General features: G+C 39.6%; 1 protein-coding gene across 1 annotated transcript in view; it reads right to left on the bottom strand.

Annotated features, from left to right (window-relative positions):
* FSIP1 (fibrous sheath interacting protein 1) overlaps positions 1–19,658 on the bottom strand; it is a 162,427-nt gene continuing 142,769 nt past the window's right edge. The window contains exons 10-11 of the mRNA XM_058541202.1: positions 9,264–9,774; positions 1–47 (exon numbers count right to left, since the gene is read on the bottom strand). Coding sequence (XP_058397185.1) covers positions 1–47; positions 9,264–9,774 — 558 coding nt within the window. The remainder of the gene's footprint in view (positions 48–9,263; positions 9,775–19,658) is intronic.

Raw genomic sequence — 19,658 nt, forward strand, 5'->3', positions numbered from 1 at the left:
TTAAGATTCTCTACATTCCTCTGTCACATCCTCAGTCTTCTGTTCATCTGCACATTAAAAACAATAACCAAAGTTGTTAGGCAATCAGAAATGTGTGCATAATTAAGAAAAATCATTCAGCCTATAAAACATTAAATCCTTTTACATATGAGACAATAATCACGTTCTCATTTAATATTTATTGGACAGTCACCACAAGCTGCATACAAAGTTTACAAGAAAGAGCAAAACATAAGGTGCCAGCCTCCATTAAGCTTACAGTTGAGGGAGAAATTTTTGAGTTTTGAGAACTAAAATGGTTACGGATTTGGAGATAGGCTTTTTTATTTATTTATTTATTTATTTATTTATTTTGCTTTGTACTAAGTTTCTGGCAAGTAGGGTGAAACCAAAAGTAAATGCTATATTTAGGGTAGATAAAAACTGGTCACCTTTCATTTCTTCAATGTGAGAAAAAATCTGTGACACTAACAGAAATGCAAATATTCTTCGAATCTTAGTGAGAAGGTTATCAGAAAAGAAAGAATTGACAATAGAACCAACTAAAACAAGATAACAAAAGGGAATCAGGAGAAACTGGAACCCTCATACACCACTGGTGGGAGTATAAAATGGTGCAGCTGCTTTGGAAGGCAGTCTGGCAGTTCCTCAAAGGGTTACCATAGACCCAGCAATTCTACTCCTAGGTATATGCCCAAAAGAAATGAAAACATACATCCCCCCAAAACGCTGTACACCAATATTCATAGCAGCATTAAATATACAACAGCCAAAAAGTAGAAACAACCCAAATGTCCATCAATTGAAAAGTGGATAAAGAAAATGTGGTATATCCATACAACAGAATATTTAAAACAATAAAAAAGGAGTACTGATAACTGCTACAACATGGATGAACCTCAAAAACATTATGCTGTAAGTGTAAGAAGCCAGACACAAAAGGTGACGTATTGAATGATTCCATTTATATGAAATGTCTGGACTAGGCAAAGTAATAGAGACAGAAAGTAGATTAGTTGATTGCCTAGGGCTAGGGAGGTTAGGGAAAAGTGGAGTGATTGCTAACGGGTACAGTGTTTGTTTTGGGGGTGAGGAAAATGTTGTAAAACTGACAGTGGTGATGGGTGCACAATTCTGTAAATATACTAAAAACCATTGAATTGTATAGTACTGTTGAACAGTGGCTGCAAAAAAAGTTATCCACATCCTAATCCCTAGAATCTGTGCAAGTTACCTTACTGGGGAAAAGAGTCTGTGTAGACGTAATTAAGTTAAGGATATTGAGAGGAAAAGAGCATCCTGGATTATCCAGGTGGGTGCTATATTCAATCACAAATATCTATGAGAGAGAAGCAGAGGAAGATTTGTGACACACACACACATACAGAGAGAGAGAGAAAGAGAAAAAGGCAATGTGAAGACAGAGGCAGAGGTTGTGAGACTGTGAAGACAGACACCAAAAAGCAAGGAAGCCCAAGAAGGTCAACAGCCTGAGAAACCGGAAGACCGAAGGAAGCATTCTCCCCTAGAGGCTCAAGACAGAGTGTGGCCTTACTGGCACCTTCATTTCAGACTTCAGGCCTCCAGAACCATGAGATAATAAATTTCTGTTGTGATAATGTGTTGTGGCAACCATAGGAAACTAATACAGGTATATAAAATATGTCAATAAAGCTGTTATTTTAAACAACAATCTAATTAAGAGCAAATGATTTGGAGTTTCAGAGAGTAAAGTGAGAAATGTAGTGACGTTATCAACACATGGAGAAGAAATATTAAAGAAGATGTAGAGGAAGGTGGGATGGATGAGAAGTGGACCTCAATATCACACACGTGAGATGAGGAATGATAGGACCATGACCCCATGCTTCACAAGTGCTATTCCTTCTCTCTGGAGTGTTCTCCTACTTGCCCACCCAGTAAATGACCACTCATCCTTGGAAGCTCAACTTAAATCCCACCTCCCCATCTCTCCAGTGTTCATCGTTCCCCCTGTAGTGTTGCCATGTACTTTGTCCCAAAGCTCTTTTTATACTTGTCCCACCCTTCGTGATTATCTGCTTAAGTGTCTGCCTCCATCAATAGACTATGAAATGACAGTGCTTATGTCCTACTCATCTTATATTCTGGAAAAATGTCCTTAATGTTTGAACACAATGAATAAGATGGAGCCCTGGAGCAGTGGTTTGAAAGCATGGCTGCACAACAGAATCATCCAGACCCCATCCTCAGAAACTGACTTCAAAAAATACTGATGCCCAGGGCCGGCCCCGTGGCTTGGCGGTTGAGTGCGTGCGCTCCGCTGAGGCCGCGTCCCACATACAGCAACTAGAGGGATGTGCAGCTATGACATACAACTATCTACTGGGGCTTTGGAGGGAAAAATAAATAAACAAAATTATTAAAAAAAAAAAAATACTGATGCCCAGAGCCAATCCCTAGAAATTGACTTAATTAACATGGGATGGAACCATGTCATTAAACTGTTTTAAATCTCACCAGGTGATTCTAATGTGCAACCAGAGATTGCAAGCACTGCCCCAGGGATGGACTCAATGTGGCTTAAAATGCCAGACAGACTTGAGGCAGATGCCAAGTCGAGAGATCTGAAAATCAAAAGTATACAAAGCATAGATGATGCCATACTGGCTATATGTGTCTCCAAATAAAACATTAACCATGAAAGAGCAGAGAACTCAAGCTAGGGCATGCTTGCTCTGAGTGGCTAAGGGGAAAGTTACCCAAAAGAAGGACAGTAAGGATGGCTGGAGAGACAAGACGACAATCTGGAGAAGGTAGTATCTTCATTAAAATGAAATTTAAGAAGAAAAAGCAGGGATTGAGCAGTTAGGAAAGAAGATACTTTCTGACATTATTTGCACCACCACAATATATGCTAGTATTTTTTACAATCCTAAAGTAGAGCGACTGGTAAACCATCTAGTCCAGAGCTTCTCACACTTGAAAGACACACAGATCACCTGCTGGGGGCATCTTATTAAAACGCAGACTGACACAGCAGGTCTGGAGCAAGGCCTGGGCCTCTGCATTTCTAACAAGCTCCCAGGTGATGCCAGTACTGCTGGTCCACAGGACTAGTCCACAGTCATGATCTTCAGTACCTTCTTCCTTTTACCCAATTTGAACGAAGCAATGGAATCAGAGGTTTCCAATGACTGATAAAGTGACAAGTATATTACAATTAAATATCAAAACCCTCCAATATGCCATTGTTCACTTTACACTACTAAAAAAAATGATAGAGGAAGTAATATTTTATAAGTAGACAGAGAAAATAATCAGTGGCAAATATTTAGATGAAAAGTCTACCTCAAGAAGAACAGGATTAAAGAAAATTAGTTGAACGTAACTTGAAAAGATAAATTCATTAAATACAAACTTACTATATACGGAAGTTTTATATAAAAAAAGAATTAACACTGGACATTTCTAATATAGCAGCTCTGATATTTTGATCAAATAAACTTTGGAGGGGAGTTGATTAAGTTACTAAGAGCATCTGAGAAGCGATTAGTAGCCTTGGAAAAGTAATTTAACAAATAATAACCAGACGGCCTGAAGGCACACACTGTTTGAGAGAAACAGAACTCCATCAGAGCAATGCTGAGTTAAGCATTTCCCTGAGAGCAAGCCAAAATATTTTTTAATGGAAAAAAAAATCAGCTAATAGTGTTACTATTTTTAGAATCTCACTGCTCCACTGCAAACCAGTAAGACTATATTACAACAAAGAAAACTTTCTCAAAACAATCTAGTGCCTTTGAAACTGTTCAGGTGGTAGGAGTAATGACATATACCAACACACACCCGCTTCAAACCACTGCAACATCCTGCCCAAAAGGCAATCCACCTGCAACCAGGCTTCCCCAGCAAGTTACAATCAAATAGACCTTTTCATGGGCAGAATTTCAAGATGAAGTATATTCAGATTATATAGTTGTCATTGTTAGTAGGACTTGTTCTATCCGAGGACCCCAATAGGATGACATAATTAGCTTTCTTACATCTAAACTGAAACTCACATTTCTCAGTTTTGCACAGCAATATCTTGTAGCTTATATTAATTTGACAGAGTGAATGCTTCATACCAGGGACTCTGATTTCATTTAAGTCTGGCTAGGGCATTGGACATAGGTATAAAACAAACAAGCAAAAAACTCCCCAGATGACCCCAAGGCTCATCCTGATTAGGAATAATGCTCTGTGGTTTGTAACAATGCTTCTCAAACTTCACTGTAAATATCACCGGGGGATCTTATTAAAGTGCATTCTGATTCAGTAGGTTTGGGGTGGGGCCTTAGGCTCTGCTAATTAGTTCTAATTAGCCCCCAGTGATTGGACCACACTCTAAGCAGCAGAGGTTTGTCACATGGGATGGAAATCATGGCTCCAAATGGCCAACCACATGAAGCAGAGAGGGGCCAGAAGGGAGCCCTGTCCTCCTGGAGAGGACATGCCCCTTCTAAAGGGAAGATCTTATACTCAGCTCCCCTTACTGGTGGAAAGACCTCTTGATTTGTCAGAAAAGTCAGAAATCCAGGCTTTTATAGGAAATCTCCTGATTAAATGATAAATATAATGTAAGCCAACCAAGCCCAGTCTCTGACATAATCACTTTATGTGGATTTTCTCATTTGATCCTTATTACAACCCTACAGAGTAAGAATTAAAGCCATCTTATCTTATAGATAAGTAAACCAAGCTGTACAGGACAGAGATTAAGTAACTTACCTCAGATCATCTGCTAATAGCAGAGCCGGGATTCAAACCCAGGTCTGCCTTACTCAGAGCCCACACTCCTAACCACTAGGCCAGATCATGCTGGTGGGTGGGCCTCACATCCCTCTGCTCCTCTAGGCACTAGCCTGGGATCCTGCTACTTACCTGGACTCTGTTAGCTGTCTCCTTTGGATAATTAATTTGCTCTTTGGTTTTACGTTCTCAGTTTGAATTTAGAGTGAACAACCATCCAGTCTGTCAGGGACTGAGGGTTTCCCGGGACAAGAGACATTCAGTGGTAAAACCAGGACACTCCCAAACAAAGCAAGACAGCTGGTCGCCCTAGTTTTCATTTAGGGGTGTTTTTTGTTTTTTGTTAAGATTGGCCCTGAGCTAACATCTGTTGCCAATCTTCCTCCTTTTTTTTTTTTAGTCCCTAAAGCCCCAGTAGCCAGTTGTATGTTGTAGTTGTACCTCCTTCTAGTTGCTCTATGTGGGACACCGCCTCAGCATGACTTGATGAGCAGTGCATAGCTTCTGAACCAGCGAACCCCAGGCCCCCAAAGCGGAGCGCACAAACTTAACCGCTACGCCACCAGGCTGGCTCCTAGGGGTGTTATTTTAAAAACAACCTTATCTGACTCATTGTTACATCTGTCACAGAAATTTTTAAGACCACTATTCACTAAATGGGTCCTATGGGAAATTCCACCTTGTTTTCCCTGAAGAATTAGTATAGTTCTGTCCCCCTTCTTTACTACGTGACTGACTTTGTGTCCCTTTTTGCCCTATTCTACCGTTTTTGTTAATCATATTTTCCTTTTTACTATATGAATTTCTGTTGATAAGTAGCTCAAATGCTTAGCAGGAAAGAGAGAATACTGTACATGCATAGATGCCTTTTTGTTTTGCTTATCTAGAAAGCAATCCAGCATAAGATAAACTGATTAAATACTAGACCAACCACAGACCTGAAGCGTTTTCTTTCTGAAGTGCCAGTGTACACAGCGGTGTCTCCAAGGTTAAGTGGTGCCAAGGAACACTTACTCTTCACTCTCCTCACACGTCCATGTGGAGGAACTTACAGTGGGGAAGCATCCAGCCTCACTCTACACACCCTCAACTCTCCCCACAGGAAGAAGAGCCGGTTTTCTAATTGGTGAGTTGAGGGCATGCTCAGCTCAGCCCCTTCCTCTGAGGGAGTCAGTGCCCCCCACAAGGGTGTTTCTTTGCTCCTCCATACTATTGGTTCCACAGAGACAGGGCTCCACAGGTGAGGCTTGAGGTTCTCCACCTCTGCCAGTGCCTGGGTGCATAAGTTTATTTTGGGGCCACAGCATTAGGAAGACTGTTTGGTTGCCTACTTGGCTCACAACAATCCTCTACATTTCATCAGCAATACAGCCAACCTCTTTCATCTCCATTCGTTGCAATCCACCTATCTCTCAATGGGTTCTGATCTGGGTGGGGAAGAGAAGATATTATTTATCAATCCCCTAACATCCAAACAGTGAGTGAGTACAACACGGAATTTACTGGACCTCGTATCCAGAAAGTCAAATAACAGTAGTTACCACAAAGCTTAAAGCACAAACATGAAAAATGAAGTATTTCACATTGGAAACTTTTAATACAGCTCTGAAGCAAATTCTTATTTTTCAATACCACAATTTAAATTGGCCCTCCATGTCATTAGGTCTAGTCCTCTTTTTGAAGTTTTATCTGTCTTTTAGAAGCAGAACTGAAATACTTATAACAGACCTCAGTTTATCAAGGAAAACAAAACTACATATCAATAATATTTGCTATTGAAAAAGAAAATGACAAATGGTTTTTTCTTATTTCCTTCCTGTCTGCTCATAGAAATCTACTCTTAATCACATTCATGTGTATCTGTTTCCTGAGAAAGAGCCGGAATATACTGTCACAGCTGACCACACTGCAACTCCTCACTACACTTACACATTAAACAGCTTTCTGCCAAGAAAACTGGTTGAGTATTCGGTTTTGGTGTTCACTTTTGTAGAAAGCACATAATGTACAATTTGGTATTTTAGAATAAAATTGATTAGCAAATTATTTTAATAACTGTAAAAGCTGAGGTTAGTAAAATAAAAAGAAAAGCTCCAACTTCAGACATGTTAACATGTACTCAAAATGATAATGTAGGACCTATTCCTTAAGGTTTATTATGTAATAAACAAAAAACAAAGTATGGTTCACATATTCCCCTCTATGCCATCTTAATCCTCCATGCTCACAAGGGTTGTTATAATCATACATTAGGATTATCTGGTGCCATCAGACATGTTCCACGAAGTTATAGGTAAGCCACCATAGCTTCCATTAAGTCACATTATGTCCTAGATCATTCCATCTTGGCATGTTCTACTCAGCAACAAATATACATCAGTGCGACTCATGTTCACATGGAAATAAAGTCATATCTTAGCAAAGTGCTACACACTGACTCCATGGGAATGAAACCCCATATACAATAAATCACATCCAATTTAGTAAGTTTGATTAGAGTAGACAAAGAAGAGATGCAAGTATTTTCTCTCTAATAAAAACCCTTTGTGCAAAAAGAAACAAATGTACTGAAATTTTAGAGTAGAACAAAGTTTCCATAGTTTATTAAATAAGATCCTTGGTCAGGGAAGGCAGACCACACTCATCTAATTGAATTGCATGCTGCAAGTGAACTCCGCTGCTGGATAAAAACTTTATAGCTTGTGAAATTTCACTAAAAAAAGAAAAAAGTTCCAAATCTTTATATAGAATGTGTGGCTTAAACAATACTTAAGCAATACCACCTGCTTTCATTCATAAGGTGAAGAATGAATATGACCCATATTTTCAACATATTATTCTACAACTAGATATAAATTTAAATTCTCTCACTTATTATACAGGCACTTTGTTTAAGGCAGCACTTTGGACCTCACAGAAGATGTAACAATGAATCAGAAGATGGGATCTCTGTCCTCAAAAAGGATTTTAAGGAAGAGAAGGTGTGGTTGTGTACAATGACATTGAGACAGTGGATGTAAAATGATCAGATGTGGACCAAAGCACCTGGACATTCAGAGGAGAAATAAAATTTTGAAAGAGGGGACCAGGGCAGGTTACATTCAGAGAGGATGGGGTTGGAGTTCAACTACCATTGAAGGGGTACCTGAACATTCCTGAGAAGGAAAGGGCCTGGGCAAGAGCTGAGGCATAGGAAAGCACTGGAAATCCTGAGACCAGATTAGCCATAACCTGAATAACATGCAGGGGACTGGTTAGAGACTGATTAGGAAGAGAACTCAGGTCAGACTGTGGAGGCCTTGAACAGCAAGTGAAAGAATTCAGATTTCATTCAATAGGCAGTGGCGAGCCACAGAAGCTTTTTGAGCTCCGAAGGGTGGTTATCAAAGCTGTCCTCTGGGAGAATTAGTTTAGCGGTGGTCGACAACGGCAGGAGGAGGGGAGAGATCAGAGGCAGGGAGGCCGGATAAGAGGGTTATCGCACTGGTCCAGTTGAAGCAATAGAAAGAGCGAGGAAGGGATGGGCATGGGAGACACTGCAGGAGCAGAACAAATGATATCTGAAGATTGAAAGTGGGAAGCAAGGAAGAGAGAAGATTCGATGATAACTCAGATTTTGAGCCTGGGTGATGGAGGAAACAGAAGTCAAGAGGAAAATTTGAGTTGAGAGCAAAGGATGAGGAAATCAGTTTGAGGCCATATCCAGATGGAGTTGTCTAGCAGGCATTTAGAAATACAGGACTGAGGAATTAGTTCAGATTATAGATTTAATAGATTGAGATTTAATAGACTGAGATTTAATAGACTATAGATTTAATAGGTAATAGTAGATACAGATTTAATAGACAACATATTTTAGAGTAATCTACATTAGAGGAAAAGTTGAAGCTATTTACATAGACTCATCAAATACAACACAGACTATGTTAGACTTCTAAAATAGACAAATAATTGAATATTTGTTTATGTCAAAAACTGCCCATAGTATTTTTATCCTGTACCATTTACCACTGTAAGATGCAATACTGGATCAAGACAAAATACCTGAGAATATACAAGTAGCTGGGTTGGGAAGTTTGCACACAGAAACCAATAAAACCACAATGATATATGGCATTTTACAAATTCATTCCTTGGAAAAAATTTTCATCACTGAAGTTTGGAAGTTGAAATGCCAAGCAAATCTATTCAAATTTTTGTATCCATTCAAACTAATTTCTCTTTTCCTCTGAAATCAACATTGTTTTCTTGATAACCATCAAGAATATGTATTAATTACCATTAAGAATAATGTATTTCATAAGAGTACTAATCTCAACCTTGATCTCATATGAACATTGATAAATATGTTCTTACGTTTGCATGCTCTTACTTGACACCATCTGTGACTTACAAACATACCTCCTTATCCTACTCTACTTTAAACTATAATACCTTTATATTGAGATGCTTAGTAAGAATTACTCACCAAAACATTCTCCAAGCCTTACCTGTTTTTGGTTTCTCTGGAGGGCTGAGTTTCAGATGTTGGTCTTCAGATGAAAGGCTTACATTGCTACCACACAATGGCTCATCCAAGAAAGAGGGCTTTTTCAGTCTCCCAATGCCAACAGTCTTCAACATAAAATAGTCTTCTGTGTCACTAATAACCTTGTCCTTGGAAAATTGGAGGCATTTCATATTCTCTGCTTCTGTGACAAGAGCTTGTGACATGTAATGCCCAGTCAAGGCTTTGGTGAGATAGTAGCCTCCAGACGGTTCACATTCTGTATTCTCAGGCATATTTGTATCTTCCATCTCAGTGCTTTTGACCGTTGTTTCTGACCCATTTAGTAACTCAGAGAGAATAGATCTGGAAAGCTGGGGGAACTCAGGTGTTATATCCTCAATGTCTTTCTTTTTTTTTTCTGAAGAAAGTCTAGTCATGGATTTTTGTTTGAATGTGCATTCTTCCAGAAGACACCTTAACTGTTCCTCAGAGAGAAGTGATGTTGAATCTAACTGATAAAACAAACCAAAAGTTTTTATAGTCGATTGACTAAACACATTTATTTTTGGTAAGCTTTCAGTAATACAATAGAAATGCAAGTGCCAGGAAACCCCTTACCCAAAACACCCAAATAGCAAAATCATTCATTTTAAAGTATCCAAAATTGCACAGGAAATGTACAGCATCCCTAGAGAATAAGTTTAGAATCAACCAGGCATACTAAAATCCAGGGAAAAGTTCAACAACACTGATGGAAATGAATTACTGCATCAAATTAACCACTAACACTCTACACATAGAAGTAACTTGACCTGAAATGGAGATATTAGAAAAGCACCTTCGATTTTACAAGTCTTGGAACATCAAGCAGGGAAGTAAGCAACCACCTCTTTGATAAACACCCAGGAATCCTGCCATAATCTCCAGTAGGTTTCTGTTCCCACCACTCCTCAGTGTAGACCTCATCATCACCCAATTCCTTAAATGGAAAAAAAAAATCTCAGGCAAACAGGGCAGACTACACTTGCCCTTGGGGATTCACCACTCTATGTCTGTCCACAACTTTCAGTGGACAATACTACTGAAGACAGAAAAGGAAGGTGAAGGGTTGGTGCATCCTGAGATGTGTAGTTGCTTCAAAGCTACAGGTCTAGACAGAGGCCAGGGGCATTCCAATAGCAGTCCATTCTGGGAAGAGGATTTGATCATACACATTTAATCTCTGCTTATAAAGGTTATCAGAGCTGAGTGTTTCAACCAAGATCTTAAGGATTTAAAAACATTGTTTTCTTCTAGTGATGTTCTGAGGAAATAAAATAAATCATACGCAAGTATAGACCTATGTTCTACAAGAATTCAACTAAACAGCATACCACTTGAATTGCAACAATCTCAAAAAGGAATGAGATTAAAATATATTGAAACACTAAAAAAGATTTTCTCTTCTCTAAAGAATCAGCACCATCCCTGATTTACATAGTGGATTACTAGGAAAATACTAATCCTCCTTTACAGGAAAATGAATGTCTGAGAACAAAAAGTCCCCATAAGAAAACCTAATCATGAATTGCAGTGGCCTTAATTTCTACTTCAGCAAAGTAAAACAATGCTATTGGCCTACTTTGTAGTACACAGTAAGAATTAACCAAATATTCTGCATATATAAAGTATTGGAGGGAAAAAAGCTGTTATTGGAACTAGTATAGTTAATTCCTCATTATTGTGTAACACTTCTAATGCAGCCAACAAAAAATAGCATATAAAACAAATTCTGTAACATGCTTTAAAAGTATATCATGTGTTTTAAAATTATATTTAACTTCTACATATTAAAAACTAGTTTTCATAGTAGCAAGTGCCATTATGAGTTTGAGAGTAACAAGAAATTGTCTGGGAATATATTCTTAATAATTATCTGGGATTCAAAATTCAGGTAATTCACCCTAAAGTTAATATACATGTCAAAAAATAGAAGTTGAATTATATATTAGCAAATCCCACTTTTAATCACACTGCAGATTTCAAGAATCCAGATGTGGTACTTATTCATTATTAGGCGCATTCTCTTCACCCTACTATGTAAACCTAGTCAACTAGAAAATGAAGGCAGTCCTTGCCTGGTACTAGATACTTAAAAGACACTTTCAAAATTTGCTTATATAAAATTGCTTAGAATGAGTAGACAATTCCCTAGAATTTAGAAAGGATCCACTGAGTGTCATCCTCACCAAACATCCTCACCAAAGGCTTAGCATATGAAATTTCCAGACACTAGAAAAAAAAAAAAATCAGTCTATACTGGAGCAGGAGAATGAAGGATTATGGAAGGAGATCTCTAGACAAAAAAAAAAAAGAGGGGAAGGTGGAAGATGGGTAGATTATCTGATATGTTTGACCACTTCCACAAATAATATTGATAGCATAGATGCTTGGCAGTTCTGATGGTGTATTTGACTAGATACACAGAAAATTATATAAAAGGAAAAACAAAGCAATTATGAACTCTAGGAAAAACAAAAAGCTATATAAAAAGAAAGGAAACAGTGTTTCATATAGATAACACAGAAAATTAAGCAAAAGAAAAGATAATTATTAGCTCTTGTGCAAACAAAAAGTTGTACAAGAAAGGATATCATAGGATACTTCTTGCTTTTGCTGTAAATATTTACACAGTCATCATAATATAAATAGTGATGACTGAGGTAACCAAAAATTGTGATTTAACTATTTTTGCGGAGATGGGAGAAGAGAGAAGGGACATTTGCAGTAACAAAGTAAAATCCTTAGCTATCATTACAGAACGTCAATATATAATTGATATAATACACAATGTTATTGTATTATTGATATAAAACTTTATATCATTGTAAACTGATATAATACTGATCAATTAAGAAAGCAAGTTATTAAGAAACAATATACAGTAGTCCCCCCTTATCCACAGTTTCACTTTCCATGATTTCAGTTACCCGCAGTTAACTGCAGTCCAAAAATATTAAATGGAAAATTCCAGAAATAAACAATTCATAAGTTTCAAATGGCACACTGTTCTGAGTAGAGTGATGAAATCTCATGCTGTCCCATTCTGTCCAACCAGGGACATGAATCATCCCTTCGTCCGGCCTATCCACGCTGTATACGCTACTTGCCTGTTAGTCACTCAGTAGTTGTCTGGGTTATCAGATCAACTGTCACCGTATCGCGGTGCTTGTCTTCAAGTAACCTTTATTTTACCTAACAATGGCCCAAAGCACAAGAGTAGTGATGCTGGCAATTCAGATATGCCAAAGAGAAGCCATAAAGCGCTTCTTTAAGGGAAAAGATGAAAGTTCTTGACTTAATAAGGAAAGAAAAAAAAAACATATGCTGAGGTTGCTAAGGTCTATAGTAACTTTTATTACAGTATATTGTTATAATTGTTCTATTTTTATTATTAGTTATTGTTGTTAATCTCTTACTGTGCCTAATTTATAAATTAAACTTTATCATAGGTATGTATGTATAGAAAAAAACATATACATAGGGTTCGGTACTATCCACAGTTTTAGGCATCCACTAGGGGTCTTGGAACGTATTCCCCATGGATAAGACAGGACTACCATAGAGGTAAACCGTAGGGGAAAACATCTAAAGGAATTAAAAGTGGTTGACTCTGGAGAGTAAAACTAAGGGGTGGGAGGGGTGGGGAAGGATCGAGCAAGGAGCTGCCCTTTTCGTTTAAAACATTTTTAACACAACTTTTTCTTTAACTATTTTATTACTATAATTAAAATTAAAATTAAATATAAAAATAAATGTATTCAAATTTTTTAAATAAAAATTAATTTAAAAATAAAAATCTAAAATACTAAAATGAGATTCCTAACTGATCATATCTTTGGGCATCAGAAGCAGATCTAGGGTTCATGGAGCCTGAAATTTACATAATCTTGGAGCAGGGGGAGGGTACTTCTTTAAGAAAAAGAATACAAAATTACAAATAGAAAACAGGTACAAAAGTGAGTTACTTTTTTTTAGAATGTGAAAAAGATCACAACAAATTACTGGAACCTTGGAAAGTCAAGTCCATCTCTTACATTACCGCTTTAGGTCATTTACCAGAAATGCTTATATAGAAATGTTTTCTGATTGCAACCTAGCTCCCTCTCCCCGCTTAAGGCAAAGACAAGAGAGAGGCCCTGAGGCTTAAGCTTCACTGGCTTCATAGTAAATCTGCTTCTGGTGCTCCAAGATAAACCATGACACATTTGAGTCTGTGTGTACACAGAAATAAGCTCAAATACAATCACCCTGATCCTCTGGGCGAAGCAGCCTGATGGGAAAGAAAACACAGAAGACTAGAACTTGGGCTTCAGTCCAGGCTTTGCGACCTTGTGCATGTCACCTAAGGGGCCCATCTCCTTCAGCTGTGAAACGAGGAAAAGAAGATGATCTCTAAATTAACTTCTAGCTCTAAAATGGCCTTTTATGAATAACCAATCTAAAAATAAAAATAAATACAAGAATAAGTTGTTCTATTGACATAAGAGTGTCGCGTGGGTAGAATTTATGAAAACAAAACAATAACAAAAAGAGAACTTTCATTTCTTTAATTTCTTCACAATACCAATCCTGAACTCAAAAAATAACTAACAATTCTCTGTTCTCAAAATGCTATAAATCAAAGTAAACCAAATATATTTAGCCCTCAAATTAAATTAAATTAATTACAGTGTTTCTGGGTGGCAATACAGATCAGAACCTCCAATACGAGCCATCTTTCTCATCTTTTGACTCCCTGCAGGGCCTTGCCCGCAGGACACGCTCAGAAAATCACTCTTGTGGGAATCAAATAAATTAAGGTTGCTGAGTGTTTTGAAACAGCTAAGTACTACATTAATGTAAGTTATTTACAAATGCTAAACTGGACTAAACTAGGCTCTATCACAAACATCCCTAACGACCCTTGATAGTTAAAGGACCACAACCCATACCCTTTATCCAGATGGCTTTGAAACTTCTGTGCTAATGAGCTCCCTAACTGAACAACTCACTGTGCAAGCAAGTCAAGTAACCATCTGTTCAAGTATTCACCTCAAAGTATTCGTCTTTCATGCCAGTTCTAATTTTCCAGTATTTCATAAACAAGTTATTATTCATGCCATTCCTGTCCTTCATAAAATTCATCATAGTGCATCTCAGTCTTCATTTTTCCAGACCAGAGCCCAATCTATTTTCTCTCCTTATATGAAAGCCCCTCTCTTCCCATCTTCATTTTAGTAGCCCCTTTATGGATCTTCTTTCTTGTTTTAACCAAAACACACACTTTTCATAGCCAAAGAGTAAATGTATTGGATTTTCTCATCAGGAGAAGAATATAGAACACCTGTGGTGTTAGTTCTCATGCATCTTGCTGGTCTTATTGGCACACCAGGTGATGTCTTACAGAATACTAATAACTAGCATTTATTAAGCACCTACTCGGGGCCAGACACTGATCTATGCATACTACAAGTATCAATTCCTTTAATCTTCACAACAAACCTATGAGGCAAGTACTATTGTTATTCCCATTTTATAGATAAATAAATTAAAGCACCGAGAAAGCAAATAACCCGTCCATGGTCATACAGCAACTAAGTGGTGGATTTGAATCCAGGTGGCATGAGTCCAGAACCCATGTGCCTAACTACTAGGCTACACAGCCTCTCACAGTAAACGATTTCTCCCTCTACCATTCTCTAAGTATCCTTTTCCCAACTGACATTTTTTTTCTGTCCATTCCCTCAGATATAAAAACTCTTCCTATAGAGTATCTCACTTAACTTTGGATTTTATTACCCAGAATAGCTTAGTGTCTAATGCAAACTTACATAGTGCCCCCTCTTTCAGCTCATTTCAGGAAAGAAAAAAAAAAACAACCCCAGCTCCATTCCCAGGGTGCCCACTGTTTACACTTCTCCACCCAGATAAATACCAGTTTGGTGTAGGAGCTAAATCTGAGGAAGAGTGCAACTTGCAATTGCTGGAAATGGATCACAGACTGTAGATTACCTCACCCTCATCCCTGCCTCGTCTCCTACGCTATACATCCAGAGTTTCCCCAGCCATAAAAATCTCTAGTTATTTGGGCACTGAATTTGTTGACAAGGCAATCAAGATTATGCCTCTGGTACAGATAATCAGAAAGTCCACCATTATAAACTCGCAGAGGCAATCTTGTCCTTTGATGTAAGCTTATGTCCGATGTTGGGGTTTTTTTTTTCCCCACAAATGCTGAGTTCCTAAAGACCCACCCTACAAAGCCAATACAATTATCACAAGTGAGAAAAGGGTGGAAAGCCAGAATGTCCTAAATGATTAACAAGAATATAGATGTAAATAGTTTTCAATGACATCAAGTACTACTTCAAAATAAGCAACTAAAATAGGCATTCCACCCTTTGCTTAATTACCAGGATAGAAGTTTACAACTCTCTGTTGCAGCCACTGCTGGCAACACCTTAGTAGTAGTCTATATTCTAGTCAAGGTTTTTTAGCCATAAGGAACAGAAATACTTATCTCAAAAAAAAAAAAAAAACAGAGGCAGGCGATGAACTCCTCTAGCTTTTGCTTCTCTGGAAAATTCTTTCTCTCAGGCAGTAACGGTGAATGTTGTTGTAGGATCTCAAAAGTCATTTCACAGTTACCAACAAGCAGGAAACGAAGTATAGACAGGCCTTTTGGGATTTGGAGCTGAGAAGCCACCAGGAACCAAAGTCATGTGCTTCGTCATTCTCTGACCGAGTCCCTGTGGTCTCTTAACTCACCATTCGTCCAATGCATCGGCAAACAAGCTTTCCCCGCTTATCAATGGTTTCTGCTCTCTCACACCCTCAGCTTGCCTATGCAGCATGAATTCACTCTGGTCCTCGTTCAACATGACCTTAAGAGCCTGGCACCCACCAATGACTGACAGTGGTCTCTACGTCCTTTAGCTCAAATTTTCAAGCAAGATAACCTGGTTGGTCACTGACCAGGTGATGAACTGACAATGTCAGTTTCAAGTGTTCACCACGAGTCCAATCACCTGTGGTGAGGCTTCCGGCAGGGATGCGGGTAAGGGAGATTTCCCAAAGAAGGTGGAATGAGCAGAGCAGAGACACCAAAATAAATCTACCACATTGTTAAACTACAACGGCTATGAAGTAGAGAACCATCAGAAGGGACCTGACACTTCAAATGAAGTTCTATAGCCAACTGAAGGATTAGCAATCAAGGTGTTTCCAAACTTCACCAATATCATTCAATCTGAGTACTCATTAAATAGTTAATTGAGATATAAAGTAGAATTACTTGCCAAAAAATATTCACTTGTGGATAGAATGATAAGTTGGACTTCCAGTTGAACTACAAGGCAGCACTACAAAGTCAATGTGCTCCCAATAGGCTCACATAGGCTCAATAGGTTCATATCACTTGTTGTGGCTCTTTGAGATTAAACAAGTCTAAAAATCATGGGGGTAAAACAATAGGTGTTCATTTTAATGTCTGCATCGGTGGTACTCAGGATTCAGAGAAGGAATGGGCTTATTCGTCCTTCCCCTTCTCCCTCCTTCCCTCCCTATTCTATTCTTCCACCTTCCTCTCTTGACATGGAGGCTACCCCAATCGTATAAAGGCAAGTCTGGCAGGTACAATGTCTTAGGAGGCCACATCAGGGACCAAGGGTCCTGGGGGCCAGGCAAGATCTGGCATATTTTTACACAGAATAGTCAGAGGTTGTCTGGCCAGAGGAGAATCTGAACTCTTGTCAAAAGCGAAGCAAAAGTCATTGCCAGAGAAACCATATAAAATATTAGGAATGAGGGTTGAGGCAAGGCAGTAAACAGGAAAGTGAATCATCTCCCAGGTCAGAAGTCAGGAGGATCTGTGGATAGAATAACAGGGAGTGTGAAATAGGTCAAGGCAAGTGGCTCTGAAGTGAGTTCGTGAATGTTGTGGAGGTGTTGGAAGCTCACTTTTATATGGGGCCTGGCATGTCAAAGTAACCATGTAGAACAGGACACTACCCTTGCCCAGGCCACCAATCTTCCTCTAACGGCTGAGCAAGGCAGGGCCTAGAAGGGTTTGCCTGATAGGTTTGCCTGTTGAAACGCTGCTGTGCCCTTCAGCATTCTCTGATGGTTCTTCTCAGCCCAGGTACCAGAGCTGGTCTCCATGTCATCAGGAATCCAAGCTTTATGTTTGTATCTAGGAGGATGAGAGAGGCGAGATGCCAGCAGGATCCCGGTGCATAAGGGAAGGATGGCCATGGACAAGAAGAGCTAGAAGTAGGATATGTATGGGATTCTCAATTTCTCCAATTTGAAAAGGGGCCAGGGACTAGGCTTTGGTTGGTAACATAGTCAAGAAGGGTGCGGATGTGCTCAGAGAGAGCTAGACTGACTTCACTGCTTTGATTTCTAACAGGATAACTGGTGAAAAGGGGCTCTAATTTTTCCATTTTGTGGGAAAATTATCATTTGAGTAATGCTAGCAGTTGTTGTTTTCTAGCAGTAGAGACAGCAAGTCCACTTGGATAAGATTCCCCTTATTCTGAGCAGGTGGCTGGTATGGCCCTTTTCTCACACATCTTCTACTTCCTTTCCAGAACCAAGGCTTGGGTTCCAGCTCTGTAGCTGTAGGAGCCTGGCACCCCTGCCCCACATACTCCTAGCCAAACAAAGCTTGGCCAGGAGGTTGTTGGAAATGAGGCAAGCAAGTTCGTATACAGAGCAATTTTTAGTCACCAGGGGCTGGACCACCTACCCAACCCCCATTCCCTGGGGAAATATATACAGTACGTCACTTTCAGAGCAACTAACTCCCAACTAATATAAGATTGTTGGTTTATTGGATAGTAACATTTAGGGAAATCATTTGCATGACCTCCCCTACTCTCAGTTTGAAGTCTATTTTTACTATATACAGATAATTTAGGTCAAGGGAGGCCACGGTGGAGTCAGAAGTCAAGAAGGCCATTAGCTATTTAAATGCCTTAACCATGGCCAGACTCCTGATCAAGCCTCACCATTTTGTCAGAGGTCAGCTGCGAGATGAAAAAGTTAGAGAAATTCAGTATAATCAAACCTAAAGAACCTCTGCATGCCCACAGGGCAGCCTCTCTAGAACTTTAAATACTTCTCTTGACATCATGTAAACCTCCCAATTGAAAGGAAGGTGACCTCAGAACTCTGTTTCCCTTATCGTCAACATGTGTTTTCTGGGCTAGCCTGGAGGTGGTGTGCTGTGGTCACTACAGGACCATACCCAACAGGGGCTCATTTAAGGCCAGGTCAGGGGAGTATATCCAACAGGTGTTAAGAAAGATCAATGATCACCACTCACACCCAGTCCAGGAGGGCAGGGAGGAAGCCATCTACTGGCGCTGAAACAAGGTGGAGATATGGCGCGGCCTAGAAGGTAGTACCTGTCAATGGGTGGGACAAGGCCTCCAGGCTCTGACCATGAGTACTACTGCTTTCCAGAGACATGGGCCCTTGATACATGATCAATGCCACATTCATCAGCTGATCCGAGGACAGCTCTGCCTCTCATTATGAGAAGTAGCTCACTATTGTAACATTATCGAGACCCCCCACCCAATCAGAGAGAACACTCAGATGGACCCCACCCACACAAGAGAGATCCTTCAGAGAGATGCTCAACTCTGGGAACTGGAAAGGGAAACCGAATATCTCCTTGAAGGAACAAGAAGTTTCCTAGCAGCACAAACAAGCCCAGGGGCCAAACTGCACTGACATGAAAATGTTTCAATGTGACCAGATTCAGTGGTTTATCCACCACTAACATCTGTGCACTTGCCTGCTGCCAGGCTGAGCGGATCTAACATGGCTTGTGCTGCCCCCACAGCTGTGGATCCAGGTATTACTATTGATGACACTGCCACACCCCCTCATCATGGCCCTCTTGCCTCCCATCCAGGACTTCTCTATTGCTGCTGAGCTGTGAGTTGCTAACGAGGTGTGAGATGGTCAGCTACCACTTCTAGGCTGGTGCAAACTAGAAGTGAGCAAGTCTGCCCTCGGGGCAGACTTTGACCAACAGGGCAGAGGGGCCAGTGAATAAAATCCTTGCCCTTCCTCCACCTGAAAGGACTGCCCTGAAATGTAGTCACCCGTATGGATTCTCTCTGAAGATGTCCCACAAGATCAAACAATCAGCTGTACTGGCTAGCAAGCAGCGGCCAGATCAATAAAACATCTCTCATATTTATTCTCCCTTCTTCTTGGTCTCACCTCCTTTTCCCCCACTTCTGCTTCTCTGATGTTGCTTTCACCAATTAAGTGGTAGCATATAAGCTTTCGCCTCAGGCTCCGCTGTTCCAAACTAAGACAGTCACAATAAACAGCAGCTTCCAAGTCCTGGCAGGGC

The sequence above is a fragment of the Diceros bicornis genome, chromosome 5 (genome assembly GCF_020826845.1).
Source record: "Diceros bicornis minor isolate mBicDic1 chromosome 5, mDicBic1.mat.cur, whole genome shotgun sequence".
In the NCBI taxonomy this organism is placed as follows: Eukaryota; Metazoa; Chordata; class Mammalia; order Perissodactyla; family Rhinocerotidae; genus Diceros; species Diceros bicornis.